A 13,479-nucleotide genomic window follows, 5' to 3' on the forward strand; every position below is an offset into this window, starting at 1 on the left:
AAGTTTACATATAATTAGAAATTATTACTTTTTACTCAAAATCTAAATGTTGTTCTATTTCGCAGTTGTAGTATCTTCAGGACCAGCATCACAAACCTTGAATTCTGTATTTTCCAAACAGTGTGTCTCCAGCTGTTACAAAACTACAACTCCCAGCATGCCCGGACAGCAAAAGGCTGTCCGGGCATGCTGGGAGTTGTAGTTTTGCAACAGCTGAAGACAGAGGGAGTCATTATCAAAACTCTTTTTCGCGCCAAGATTTTGGCCAAAGTTTGCACTAGTCACGCCAGTTTTGCAAAAGTGGGTGTGGCTATGTAAATTTCATGTTTTACATGATACTGTATTTTCAAAGGGATAAGAGTTCATTTTACATCCAAAATTTCACACCAGCTTTTTGCTAGAGTAGAAATCACAGAAATGGTTGTAGTTTTTTTGTTTTTTGTTTTTTTCTTTAGTTTTTTGGGGAAAAGGTGTTATTTAAAGGAGTAGTCCAGTGGTGATTCAGTGGTTTACAACTTATCCCCTATCTTAAGGATAGGGGATAAGTTGCAGATCGCGGGGGGTCCGACCCCTGGGGCCCCCCGCGATCTCCTGTACGGAGCCCCGACAGCCCGCGGGAAGGGGGCGTGTCGACCTCCGCACGAAGCGGCGGCCGACACGCCCCCTCAATACAACTCTATGGCAGAGACGAAGTGCTGCCTTCGGCAATCTCCGGCTCTGCCATAGAGATGTATTGAGGGGGCGTGTCGGCCGCCGCCTCGTGCGGGGGTCGACACCCGCTATCTCGGCGGAGAGCCGGGGCCCCGTACAGAGAGATCGCAGGGGGCCCCAGCGGTCGGACCCCCCGCGATCTCAAACTTATCCCCTATCCTTAGGATAGGGGATAAGTTTTTCACCACTGGACTACCCCTTTAATCAATTATTGAAAAATAAATAATTATTATTGGAAAATGTTATAAAAAAAAATAATTTCTTTCATGGTCAATGCATCTGAACTCATATTTAAAGGGGTACTCTGGTGGAAAACCTTTTTTTTTTTTTTAAATCAACTGGTGCCAGAAAGTTAAGCAGATTTGTAAATTACTTCTATTAAAAAATCTTAATCCTTCCAGTACTTATTAGCTGCTGAATACTACAGAGGAAATGGTTTTCTTTTTGGAACACAGAGTTCTCTGCTGTCATCATGACCACAGTGCTCTCTGCTGTGCATTTTAAGAACTGTCCAGAATAGGAGAACATCCCCATAGCAAACATATGCTGCTCTGGACAGTTCCTGACATGGACAGAGATGTCAGCAGAGAGCTCTGTGCTCGTGATGTCAGCAGAGAGCTCTGTGTTCCAAAAAGAAAACCATTTCCTCTGTAGTATTCAGCAGCTAATAAGTACTGTAAGGATTAAGATTTTTTAATACAAGCTTTTTACAAATCTGTTTAACTTTCCGGCACTAGTTGATTTTTTTCCGGCACTAGTTTTCCATGGGAATACCCCTTTAAGCCCTAGAAATGTTTTATTTATACAGTTATCGCTTATCTGGGCACTAGTAATCAGGAAAAATTACATGAGATGCTTCTGCCAGAATTTTCCGGGATGTAAAATTTGGCACCAAACTCGGCAATTTTGGAGCAAAAAAAACCAATATGGCGGCAACAAAAAAAATTGGTGCCGCATTTGGCGCACAATGAAATACATAAGTGGCACGAAAATGAACTCTCACATATTTTCATAGCAGCACAAGAGGCCTTTGAAAATGTGAAGAAGATAAAAGTGTCATTAAAGGGGTATTCCAGGCAAAAACTTTTTTATATATATCAACTGGCTCCAGAAAGTTAAACAGATTTGTAAATTACTTCTATTAAAAAATCTTAATCCTTTCAGTACTTATGAGCTTCTGAAGTTAAGGTTGTTCTTTTCTGTCTAAGTCCTCTCTGATGACACCTGTCTCGGGAAACGCCCAGTTTAGAAGCAAATCCCCATAGCAAACCTCTTCTAAACTGGGCGTGTCATCAGAGAGCACTTAGACAGAAAAGAACAACCTTAACTTCAGAAGCTCATAAGTACTGGAAGGATTAAGATTTTTTTAATAGAAGTAATTTACAAATCTGTTTAACTTTCTGCAGCCAGTTGATATATGTAAAAAAGTTTTTGCCTGGAATACCCCTTTAATATCACTGGAACAGAAATATAGTAGTTTTTGAACTGTTTGGAAACCATTTCTGTGTAGAATGAGGAAGGAGGATAGAAGGATACACTGGGAGTATAAAGATGTATACTTACTTGCCCTGATCACCTGCAAAATCTAGGCCTGGCCTGAAGCCCATTAGGGTCCTAGTATTCACCAGGACCCTAATGGGCTTCAGGCCAGGCCTAGATTTTGCAGGAGATCAGGGCAAGTAAGTATACATTTTTTAATTTTTTACATTTTTATGCCAAGACCATAACCCACAATTCTGTGACACTGGACAACACTTTTAAAGGGTTAAAACTTTAGTATACATAAGTCTCCTCAGTCGATAGTCAGACAGACAGATTACAGATAAACTTGTATCTAAGTCAGCACTTACTTTTTTAAGACATCATACATACTGGTCTCCACGTTCCCCAGCCATTGCTCCACCGAGCCCCTGATGCGGACATTTCTACAGGAGCAGCACAGTGGGATTATTGTAAGGTTTACACAATGTTCCGAGCTAATGAGTCGTTTTAATTAAAAAACTATAAGTGAATATACTTAGGCATGCAGATCCTCTCGCCTTCCGCCGATAAAATCATCTCCACCTCGGGGGAACTGTTCAGGTGACGCTTTATGACCAAATGTTGGACGTTCTCAAAGCACTTCACCAGGTGAGGCTGCGTTACAGAAACGGTCGCAGCTATCAGGTTGGTCTCCAACACTTCTTAAAGGGGTACTCCGCTGCTAGACTTGATGTCTGATCGCCAGGGTCCCGCCGCGACCGCCATGCAGACACCTGGCATTCTGAACATTATTTTCAGAACACTTGGTGCGGGCAGCCATGATGTCACGCCATGCCCCCTCCATTCATGTCTATGGGAGGGGGCGTGGCGGATGCCACGCCCCCTCCCATAGACATGAATGGAGGGGGTGGAGTGTGACACCACAAGGGGGCGTGGTGTGATGCCTCTACTACGGCCGACCGCACCAAGCGTTCTGAAAATAATGTTCAGTACGGCAGGTGTCTGAACGGAGACCATGGATCCCCTATGGATAGGGGATAAGATGTCTAGCAGCAGAGTATTGGGACTTAAAGGAGTACTCCTGTGGAGAACTTTTTTTTTTTTTTTTTTATCAACTGGTGCCAGAAAGTTAAACAGATTTGTAAATTACTTCTATTAAAAAATCTTATTCCTTCCAGTACTTATTAGCTGCTGAATACTACAGAGGAAATGGTTTTCTTTATGGAACACGGAGCTCTCTGCTGACATCACGAGCACAGTGCTCTCTGCTGACATCTCTGTCCATTTTAGGAACTGTCCAGAGCAGCATATATTTGCTATGGGGATTTTCTCCTACTCTGGACAGTTCTTAAAATGGACAGAGATGTCAGCAGAGAGCACTGTGCTCGTGATGTTAGCAGAGAGCTCTGTGTTCCAAAAAGAAAACCATTTCCTCTGTAATATACAGACCCTAAAAAGTACTGGTAGAATTAAGATTTTTTTAATAGAAGCAATTTACAAACCTGTTTAACTTTCTAGCACCAGTTGATTTAAATAAAAATAAAAAAGTTTTCCACGGGAGTACCCCTTTAAAGGGGTACTCCGCCCTTAGGCATCTTATCCCCTATCCAAAGGATAGGGGATAAGATGTCAGATGTCAGAGTTTGCTCTGTGCATAATGACGGGCGATACAGGGGCCGGAGCAGCGTGATGTCATGGCTCTGCCCCTCGTGACATCACGGCCCGCCCCCTTAATGAAAGTCTATGGCAGGGGGTGTGACGACCGCCACGCCCCCTCCCATAGACTTGTATTGAGGGGGCAGGTCGTGGCATCACGAGGGGGCGGAGCCGTGACGTCACGATGCTCCGGCCCCTGTATTGCCCGTCATTACGCACAGAGCGAACTCGCTCTGCACAGTAATGATAGCGGGGTGCCGCAGCGGCGATCCCCGGGGGTCCCCAGCAGCGGGACCCCGGCGATCTGACATCTTATGCCCTATCCTTTGGATAGGGGATAAGATGTCTAGGGGCGGAGTACCCCTTTAAGGATCACTACAGGGTCTTAATGATCACTTGCCTGGACAACATCCGGGTTCTTGCTTTCAGCCAGGATGGAGAGCAGGTCTTCATTGCTGAGGAAGTAGAACCTTGGGAAAACCCTACGCTTAATTTCTAAAAAGTCCTGGTGGGGAAAATGGACAATAAGTCAGTACTATCTCCGTCATGATCAGTCCCCAACACAGGCATTTCACAGGCATCATACGGTCTTTCTGGGAGATAAAGACATTGGAACGGTAACAACATTGGCTTTTGGTATGACTAGGTGCTGATCTAGCAATGTGGACTCCTAGGTCATGATGAGTTCTTTCCGTCATCTGATACTGCATGTTTTACCACTTAGGATCCAATCTTTCAAGAAAGGAGTTAAAGGGGTACTCCAGTGGAAAACAATTTTTTTCATATCAACTTGTTCCAGATTTGTAAATTACTTCTATTAAAAAAAAAATCTTAATCCTTCCAGTACTTATCAGATGCTGTATGCTCCAGAGGAAGTTGTGTAGTTCTTTTCTGTCTGAGCACAGTGCTCTCTGCTGACACCTCTGTCCATGTCAGGAACTGTCCAGAGGAGGAGCAAATCCCCATAGCAAACCTCTCCTGCTCCGGACAGTTCCTGACATGGACATAGGTGTCAGCACAGAGCACTGTGGTCAGACAGAAAATAAATTCAAATAGAAAAGTATTTCCTGTGGAGCATACAGCAGCTGATAAGTACTGGAAGGATAAGGATTTTTTAAAAGAAGTAATTTACAAAGCTGTTTAACTTTCTGGCCCCAGTTGATTAGAATTTTTTTTTTCCACCAGAGTACCCCTTTAAAGGGGTATTCTGAGATTATAATTTTTTTTATTTAACTGTGCTACAGAGGCTGTAGATTTAGTGTGGTTCATAATATAGTGTCTGTGTTTGAATGCAGATCTTTTTTTTAACAGCATACAAAATGAATGTTGTCTTGGGCCTTCCCCGTTTGCAGTGTGGCCCAAGACATTACATCACTAGTCAGGTATTGACAGCGTGACTGCTTCAATAGGTCACGCAACCGCTGGGTGTTATGGAGATAATTCCCCACAGGGCTGCAGGGAATTGTAGTTTCAAGCACAGCACAGCATGGAAGGGGGCCCAGTTGTGCTGCAATGGGTGGGTGGCTGATATGTGGGAGGCAGATAAGTTACCTCCCACCTAGAAACAAGGGATCTTGGGGATCGTAGTTGGAGGGAGGGAACAGAAACAGGAAATTGCCAGCAGCATGATGGGGGACACAGGACACGCACATTTACCACCAACACAAACACAGATCCTTGGTAAGCATGTCCAATACTGGCTGACGTGATATTAGTAAAGTCACCTTATGTTAGATAACCCCTTTAAAGGAGTACTCCGGAGCTGAGACATCTTATCCCCTATCCAAAGGATAGGGGTTAAGATGCCTGATCGCGGGGGTCCTGCCACTGCGGACCCCCGTGATGTTCCACGCTGAACCCCGTTAGAATCAGCCCCTGAAGCGTGCTCGCTCCGGGTCCGATTACTGGCGATCACGGGGACGGAGCATAGTGACGTGACAGCTGTCACGCCCTCTCCCATAGTCTTGCATTGAGGGGGCAGAGCGTGACATCACCAGGGGGCAGAGCCATGACGTCACTATGCTCCGTCCCCGTGATCGCCAGTAATCAGAACCAAAGCGACCATGCTCCGGGGGCTGATTCTAACAGGGTGCGGCGTGGAAGATCACGGGGGTCCTCAGCGATCAGGCATCTTATCCCCTATCCTTTGGATAGTGGATAAGATGTATTAGCTCCGGAGTACCCCTTTAATGCTGTATGTGTCCATACATTGTATTGTCCATGAACTCCAGCAGCTGTCTTCAAGGATGGACAGATTCCCCTTATTCCCTTTTGGCCCCAGTAAGGCTGTGATTTCTAACCTGTAGCTCTCCAGCTGGTACAAAAATACAACTCCCAATATGCCATGAAAGCCCTTTAGCTGAGAGTTGTAGTTACATAGCAGCTGCAAAGCCACAGATTGGAGAACACATACTGTATGTAACGCCTTCAAGATCTTCCCATGAAGAAGTGTTCTACCATGTAACCATCTCTGATTACATTAAAGGGGTACTCCGGTAGAAAATTTATTTTTTTAATGGTGCCAGAAAGTTAAACAGATTTGTAAATGACTTCTATTAAAAAATCTTTACCCTTCCTGTACTTTTTAGCAGCTGTATGCTCCAGAGGAAATTCTTTTCTTTTTTAATTACTTTTTTGTCTTGTCCACAGTGCTCTCTGCTGACACCTGATGTCCGTATCAGGAATTGTCCAGAGCAGGAGAAAATCCCCATAGCAAACCTATGCTGCTCTGGACAGTTCCTGACACGGACAGAGGTGTCAGCAGAGAGCACTGTGGACAAGACAAAAAAGAAATTCAAAAAGAACAGAATTTCCTCAGTAGCATACAGCTGCTAAAAAGCACTAGAAGGGTAAAGATTTTTTAATAGAAGTAATTTACTAATCTGTTTAACTTTCTGGCACCAGTTGACTTATTAAGACCTACATTTTTTTTCCACTGGAGAACCCCTTTAAGTGCTCTGGTTTTTCTGGCATGATAATTTCTTGTACATCTCTTCCCCACAAAAATCTAAATTTCCAAATTTCCATATACATATATATATATATATATATATATATATATATATATATATCTCATATCATTAATATAATATACTGTATATATATATATCTAGTAATATATAAAATAATATAATATAACTTCATAGGTGATGGTAATGACTTTGTTCTATATATTGTGCAAATGTTAAATGTCTTTTTTTTAACAACTTGTCCAATTTTGGGGAATTTTGGTCAATTGGGACATTTGGTCCTTTCGGTAGAATCAGGTTGTGGTATATGGCCAGCATCCAAGATTCAAAAATAATCATCTTCTTGTGTTCTATATTAAAGGGGTACTCCGCTGAAAAACATCTTATCCCCTTATCCAAAGGATGTCTGATCTTGGGGGTCCCGCCGCTGGGGATCTCCGGCGCGGCACCCCAGTCATTCATGCACGGAGCCAACTCTGCTCAGTGCCGGATGACTGGCGACTACAGCGGCCACGCCCCCTCCATTCATGTCTATGGGAGGAGGCGTGACGGCTACTACGTAGCCGTCACGCCCCCTCCCATAGACATGAATGCAGGGGGCGTGGCGTGACGTCACAAACACGGAAGCTCCAAGCATCCGTGTTCCAGACGCCGCTGCTGCTGACACCCAGAGATCGTGGGGTGGGGGGGGGGTTCCCCCCTTTGAATAGGGGATAAGATGTTTTTCGGCGGAGTACCCCTTTAACAATCATACTAAAAAGATAATTTCTCATCGAACTAGAGGCTGAACGATCACACACAAGAATTTAGACTAATATATTTTGTCTCCCACTTACCTCCAGGCATTTTAGAATTTTTTCCAGATGACCATTGTTGGTCTGTAGAAGTTCCAGGACACCGGGCGCAGTGGCAGCTCGAAGCGCGTTGGGTCTTTCTTTTATCTGATTCATCAGCTCTTTCCATGAACTGTCCACTTGGGCAAAAAGTTTGGCCTCAGCCGGGAGCTGCCTAGTAAGGATATAGATAGTATGAGGGCAAATAAGGATATATTGATATGTATCACTGGGAGGAACTGCATATGTAAAATGTAACCTTTAATACAGTTAAAATAACCATTATAGGACTCATACAAAACAATTAATGTGTATATACAAGTGAAGTGATGGCGCATATACCATGTGATTAAAGGGGTACTCCGGTGGAAAACTTTTTTTTTTTTTTTTTTAAATCAACTGGTGCCAGAAAGTTAAACAGATTTGTAAATTACTTCTATTAAAAAATCTTAATCCTTCCAGTACTTATTAGCTGCTGAATACTACAGAGGAAATTCTTTTCTTTTTGGAACACAGAGCTCTCTGCTGACATCACGAGCACAGTGCTCTCTGCTGACATCTCTGTCCATTTTAGGAACTGTTCAGAGCAGCATATGTTTTCTATGGGGATTTTCTCCTATTCTGGACAGTGCTTAAAATGGACAGAGATGTCAGCAGAGAGCACGGTGCTCGTGATGTCAGCAGAGAGCTCTGTGTTCCAAAAATAAAATAATTTCCTCTGTAGTATTCAGCAGCTAATAAGTACTGGAAGGATTAAGATTTTTTTTTAAATAGAAGTAATTTACAAATCTGTTTAACATTCTGGCACCAGTTGATAAAAAAAAAAAAAAAAAGTTTTCCACCGGAGTGTCCCTTTAAAATAACCATTACATGACTCATACAAAACAATTAATGTGTATATACAAGTGCAGTGATGGTGCATATACCATTTGATTAAATCAATAGCAGGAGCTATGCAGGGTAACAATGTCCGGTGGTTGTAGGGCCGGGGGTAGGGGGGGTCTGGCCCTAATTCTTCCCCTATCTTGCCCTTCTTGACAAGTGTTGCTCACCCTAAAAAGGGCAGCCCCACACTGTAACCTGTCCCTAAGTGTCCCTCAGGGTAGGGTAGTCAGCTCACCGGGATCCACTTCACGGCCACAACTCCAAGCAAAAAGTTTGCCATCCCTAAGTGTCCCTATTTGTCCCTACGCGTTTCCTGCACCTATTGTGGTACACTCATCAGGGGACTCTCTTTTGGACACTTGTCATATAGCATTAGCATAGAGATGACATGTAACAGTAGACATCAAATGATAATGTAAAGTAAATATAAGGTCCTGCACAAGAACACGAACAGTAGTAATTAGTCTCCATACAATTATAAATTATCAGAGATCCCTGTATACAAGTGTCATAGAGGTACCGGTGTATAGAACCTCCCCATATGAATACACAATAGGCAAATGTATACAAAATCTGCTAGATGCTGACTGCCACAATGGGCTACTCACAACCCTTCAGTAACAGGCTTCAGCATATGTCAGGAAGATGTGTGAACCTACATGCAAATATATATATTGATATATACCACTAGACAGAGACAGCGCTCGGCACAGCTGAGGATCTGCAACGCTAGTGCAGGTTAATTAACCCCTTAAGGACTCAGCCCATTTGGACCTTAAGGACTCAGACAATTTTATTTTTACGCTTTCGTTTTTTCCTCCTCCCCTTCAAAAAATCATAACTCTTTTATATCTTCATCCACAGACTAGTATGAGGTCTTGTTTTTTGCGTGACCAGTTATCCGTTGTAATGACATAACTCATTATATCATAAAATGTATGGCGCAACCAAAAAACACTATTTGTGTGGGGAAATTAAAAAGAAAACCGCAACTTTGCAAATTTTGGAAGGTTTTGTTTTCACGCCGTACAATTTATGGTAAAAATGACGTGTTTTTTATTCTCTGGGTCAATACGATTAAAATGATACCCATAATTATACACTTTTCTATTACTGTTGCGCTTAAAAAAAAATCACAAACTTTTTAACCAAATTAGTACGTTTCAAATCCCCCTATTTTGAAGACCAATAACTTTTTCATTTTTCCGTATAAGCGGCGGTATGAGGGCTCATTTTTTGCACCGTGATCTGTACTTTTTATTAATACCATATTTGCTTATACAAAACTTTTATTATATTTTTTATTCATTTTTTGGGGGAATAAAATGTTATTAAAAAAAGCAGCTATTTTGGATTTTTTTTTTTTACGTTTATGCCGATCACCGTACGGGATCATTTACATTTTATTTTAATAGTACAAATATTTACCCACGCGGCGATACCAAATATGTATATAAAATAATTTTTTAAACACTTTTTGGGGGTAAAATAGGGAAAATGGGACAATTTACGTTTTTATTGGGGGAGGGGGTTTTTCAAATTTTTTTTCACTTATTTTTTTTTTACTTTTTTTACTTTTATTTTTACACTCTTATAGTCCCCCCCATAGGGGACTATTTATAGCAACCATTCGATTGTATAGGACATAGCACTGATCAGGGTTATCGGTCATCTTCTGCTCTGGTCTGCGGGAAGGCAGATCAGAGCAGAAGACTCCCGGAAGGCAGCGGAGGCAGGTGAGGGGACCTCCGTCTGCCGTGCAGGATGAACGCCGCAGCAGCGCTGCGGGCGATCCGATCATCCTGTTAAGTGATTGCAATGCTGCAGATGCCGTGATCTGTATCGATCACGGCATCTGAGGGGTTAATGGCGGACATCGCGGGTGTCCACCATTACCGGCGGGTCCCTGGCTGGGATCCACAGCCGGGACCTGCTGCGCATGATGCCGGCATCACTCCGATGCCCGCGGTTATGCTCAGGACGTAAATGTTCGTCCTGTTGCGTTAAGTACCTCATCACCAGGACGTACATTTACGTCCTGCGTCGTTAAGGGGTCAAAGGGGTACTCCGGTGGGATTTATTATTTTTTTTTTCAAATCAACTGGTGCAAAAAAGTTAAATAGATTTGTAAATTACTTCTATTTAAAAATCTTTACCCTTCCAGTACTTATCAGCTGGTGTATGGATTTGTCATATATATATATATATATATATATATATATATATATATATATTTATTTTTTTTTTTTTTTTTGCACAATTTAATAATTTAATAAAATAAATTTTCAGCACTGAATAACAGACATGCCTAAAACCAGCCTTAGCTTATTTAGCTAAATTAATTTAATATCAATGTTCCAGTTCTGACGTGAAGGCGAATGAACAGCCTGGTGATTCTTGTCTACAGTCTATACCTCTGGATGTCAGACGCCAGGAATATCTGCTCCAGGTACAGCCAGTTTCTCTGGCACATCATCCATTCCTCCATGGTGCGGGAGAAGAGATTCAGTTTTCTGTCCCATTCATCCACCGTGTTCTGAAACAAGATCAGTGAGAAAAGAAAATAATAAAATGTCCAGTTTTAAATGTAAAATAATAGAGGGGGCTCCTCTGTTATGGACCCCCATGTCTCGTCCAGAGTGGCAACAAGGAGCATTTCTCTTTGGAGGACCTGATCTATCTAGCACAACACAGACAAGTCAACATTGTGTAATGCTTCATGATGCGTGGTTACAGAATGCAGGGGAGCAGACAGGGAATGAATTCAGCAGGTGCATTGTGCGATGCTATGAAAAGAGAAAAAAACGAACTGGCAAAAGTGCTGTGGAGAGAAGGGAAGGCGGGAGGACTGTGATAAAGAGCAGAGAGGAAGCATTGCATTCTGGGAATTGATAAGGATGACCATTATGATTTTGATTACTGATCAATATTTTATATATATATATATATATATATATATATATATATATACACACACACACATATATACTGTTACCCCCCCCCCCCCGACCTACGATGTCCCCGACATACGATCATTTCAACATACGATGGCCTCTCAGAGGCCATCGCATGTTGAAGGCAGCATCAACATACGATGCTTTTGTATGTCGGGGCCATCGCATAAACGCCTATCCTGCAGCGCAGACTGCTTCAGCTGCCACCGGATAGCCGTTTACGGTGCCCCGTGTGCTGCGGTGATGTCTCCTACCTGTCCTTGGGGCTCCGGCGCATCCTCCTTGGGATCCCCTGCATCGTCAGCGCTCTTCATCGTCGTCATCATGTCGCTGCGCACGCTGTCCCATCATCCAATAGGAGCGGCGTGCGTAGCGACGTGATGGCGGCGATGGAGAGCGAGGATGCCGGGGAAGCAGAGGCCTTGTCGGAGCGTCGGGGACACCTTGGGGACGTGGCGACAGATACGGAAGGCGACATCCAGGGCAGCGGTGACGGTCCAGAGCGGCGGACACACGTGAGTATAACCTCCAATACCAGTCGTCTTCAACCTGCGGACCTCCAGATGTTGCAAAACTACAACTCCCAGCATGCCTGGACAGTCGTTGGTGTAATTTTGCAACATCTGGAGGTCCGCAGGTTGTAGACCACTGTCCTATACTTTACATTGCACGGATCCCTCAACATACGATGGTTTCAACAAACGATGGTCCATTTGGAACGGATTACCATCGTATGTTGAGGGACCACTGTGTGTATATATATATACATATATATATATATATATATATATATATATATATATATATATATTTATATGTTAAAAATAGATATATGCTAATATGCTGCAGAAAAACATTATTTTCCTTATGAGACATTTCAGCTTACTAACATGCTGACCAAGAAGATAGGGACCTTGGAACAAGGCCAGAAGAAGTGAGATAAGAAGCTGAAACTTGGAAGACAAAATATTTGAAGAGATATAGACTGTGTAGAAGGGCAGAGAGAAATCCGGAATTTTCCAGTATGAGAGTGAGAGGGCAGCATAAATGAACTTTGGCCAAGAGAGAAATGGATGCTTAAATATGCTAATACATACACAGACGCAATACTCAAAATAACCAATCAAAATATAACATGATGATTTTGATGTGGTAACTAACCTCCCCTTTTTTGTAAAATGTAAAAACCAATGTACTTCCGTGTAAGAAACAGAACTCCTTGGGGCAGCTCCTTAGCCAGTATTATGAGAAGGAGATATTATACCAACATTCTGTCTGGTGAGTATTCCTTGTGTCGGCAGTATACAGCAGCAGTCATGCACATTTTAAGGCCTAACCAGAAGCTATCCTTGACAGTAGTATTAAGAAACTGCTTAAAGTGGTACTCCGGCCACAGACATCTTATCCCCTATCCAAAGGAAGGATAATTTAACTCCTTGATGCTGGATAACATAAATGTATAAAATAAGTCAATTCTCAGTGCTTTACAGGTATATTCCGATATTGGGTAAAATACTGCAAAAATGTACAGCATTGTATACCTGTCTGCTAAAGTACAAAAACCACTTATATTTCCTGTACTGTACTTCCTGATCAAAGGGGTACTCTGCCCACAGACATCTTACTCCTTATGCACAGGATAGGGGATAAGATGTCTGATCACGGGGGTCCCCAGAGATCTCAGTGCCACACCCGGCATTCTACGTCTCCAGCCGCAGAAACCCAGCGTTCCAAACATACTTTTTAGAATGCCGGGTGCGGCACGGAGATCGGTGGGGACCCCCGCGATCAGACATCCTATCCCCTATCATTTGGATAGGGGATAAGATGTCTGTGGGCGGAGTACCCCTTTAATCAGGAAGTAATTTTAGTGGTTTTAGTACTGGTGCAGACAGGTATCAAATGCTATATGCTTCCGCAGTATTTTACCCAATGTCGGAATACCCTTTAAAGCAATGTTACTGGGGAAGAATAGATTTATTTTTCTAC

The 13,479-nt window shown here is 42.8% G+C and overlaps 1 protein-coding gene across 3 annotated transcripts in view; it reads right to left on the reverse strand.

Moving 5' to 3' along the window:
• The window catches only part of DNAH14 (dynein axonemal heavy chain 14), a 410,501-nt gene that overhangs the window by 260,390 nt on the left and 136,632 nt on the right, over window positions 1–13,479 (reverse strand). For all 3 annotated transcript variants that reach the window (XM_056568451.1, XM_056568450.1, XM_056568452.1), the window contains exons 22-26: window positions 10,951–11,072; window positions 7,655–7,826; window positions 4,250–4,354; window positions 2,729–2,847; window positions 2,562–2,636 (exon numbers count right to left, since the gene is read on the reverse strand). In XM_056568451.1, the coding sequence (XP_056424426.1) occupies window positions 2,562–2,636; window positions 2,729–2,847; window positions 4,250–4,354; window positions 7,655–7,826; window positions 10,951–11,072 (593 nt within the window). The remainder of the gene's footprint in view (window positions 1–2,561; window positions 2,637–2,728; window positions 2,848–4,249; window positions 4,355–7,654; window positions 7,827–10,950; window positions 11,073–13,479) is intronic.

The sequence above is a fragment of the Hyla sarda genome, chromosome 3 (assembly GCF_029499605.1).
Source record: "Hyla sarda isolate aHylSar1 chromosome 3, aHylSar1.hap1, whole genome shotgun sequence".
Taxonomy (NCBI): Eukaryota; Metazoa; Chordata; class Amphibia; order Anura; family Hylidae; genus Hyla; species Hyla sarda.